The sequence below is a fragment of the Apaloderma vittatum genome, unplaced genomic scaffold, assembly GCF_000703405.1.
Source record: "Apaloderma vittatum isolate BGI_N311 unplaced genomic scaffold, ASM70340v1 scaffold31703, whole genome shotgun sequence".
Classification (NCBI taxonomy): domain Eukaryota; kingdom Metazoa; phylum Chordata; class Aves; order Trogoniformes; family Trogonidae; genus Apaloderma; species Apaloderma vittatum.
In genome coordinates, this window is record NW_009709146.1 from 4,486 (window position 1) to 5,580 (window position 1,095).

Below are 1,095 nucleotides of genomic sequence, written 5' to 3' on the forward strand. Positions count from 1 at the left end.
GGGGGGGGGGGGTGGGCCCGCCGTGCAGAACCTTGCCCGAGCCATCCTGAAACGCCGGGCTCGTGTGGGCTGTGACACGTCCCAACACGGCGGCTGGGGTTGGGAAAGGAGCCGGGAGTCCGGCCCTGATCCGGGTGGAGAAAGTGACCCTCCCTGCGCCCTGGGGTGCAGGGGCATGTCCTGGCCTGTCCCAGCACCCTGCACCCCCTGAGCTGGAGAGGAGCATCTCTGGCTGCCCAGCACCCCTTCCCACAGCCTGAAGATGCTCCAGGCAGTGGGTAGGATCCGGGCTCCGGTGTTTCTCACCTTGAAGCCATCGATGCTGGGGAAGACGCTCTGAGCCTTGACCACATCGTCCTCGGAGCCGGGCAGCTGGAAGCATTTCCTGGTGTTCACTTCTTTCTCAGTGGTCTCCGGTGTGATCTTGTACCTCATCCCGTAGGGCTTCACCGCTGCCAGCTGGTAGGTTATCACCTGCCCTGAGCCAGCAGGAAGGGGAAACTGAGGCACGGTGGTCCTCCGTTTGCAGAGGGATGGGGCCAGTGTGGATGGATGCCCGCCTGCTTACCCCCATAATACTGGATCCGGCTCTTGTTTCCCGTCAGGTTATACCAGGCTTCGAAGGGCTCCTCGATCTCAGCGTAGGGCAGGTTGATGACACCTGCGGGGCCCCCGCCACGGGACAGGGGTCAGCCCTGAGACCTCAGCACCCCAGCATCCCTCCCTGAGCCTCCCAGCACCCGCAGACCCTGCAGACCCACAGCTGACCAGGTCAGGGAGAGGCACTCAGCCACAGGAAGCTGCCCCAGTTTGGCACTGGGACAGCCTGGACCTGCTGTGGGGTCACATTACCTCGGACGTGGTAGATGGAGCCAAACTGAGGGGGTGAGCGGGAGAGCCCATAGTCCTGTCCTGAAACGCAGAGAGAGACAGGAGTAAGTGGGACCTGTCCCCGTCCTTGGCCGAGCAGGGGATGGGACAGAAGCTGTCTAAGCCAGTGCTCCCCTTCCCTGCAGCCAAAACGGAGGAGGGCTTGGCCAAAAAATAGCTCCACAAGACTACTGGTGGCACATGCAAAGGCCACCAACACCCTGA

General features: G+C 62.7%; 1 protein-coding gene across 1 annotated transcript in view; it reads right to left on the reverse strand.

Moving 5' to 3' along the window:
* The window catches only part of LOC104271968, a 5,336-nt gene that overhangs the window by 3,265 nt on the left and 976 nt on the right, over positions 1–1,095 (reverse strand). Inside the window, exons 2-4 of the mRNA XM_009866818.1 lie at positions 853–912; positions 569–661; positions 307–479 (exon numbers count right to left, since the gene is read on the reverse strand). Coding sequence (XP_009865120.1) covers positions 307–479; positions 569–661; positions 853–912 — 326 coding nt within the window. The remainder of the gene's footprint in view (positions 1–306; positions 480–568; positions 662–852; positions 913–1,095) is intronic.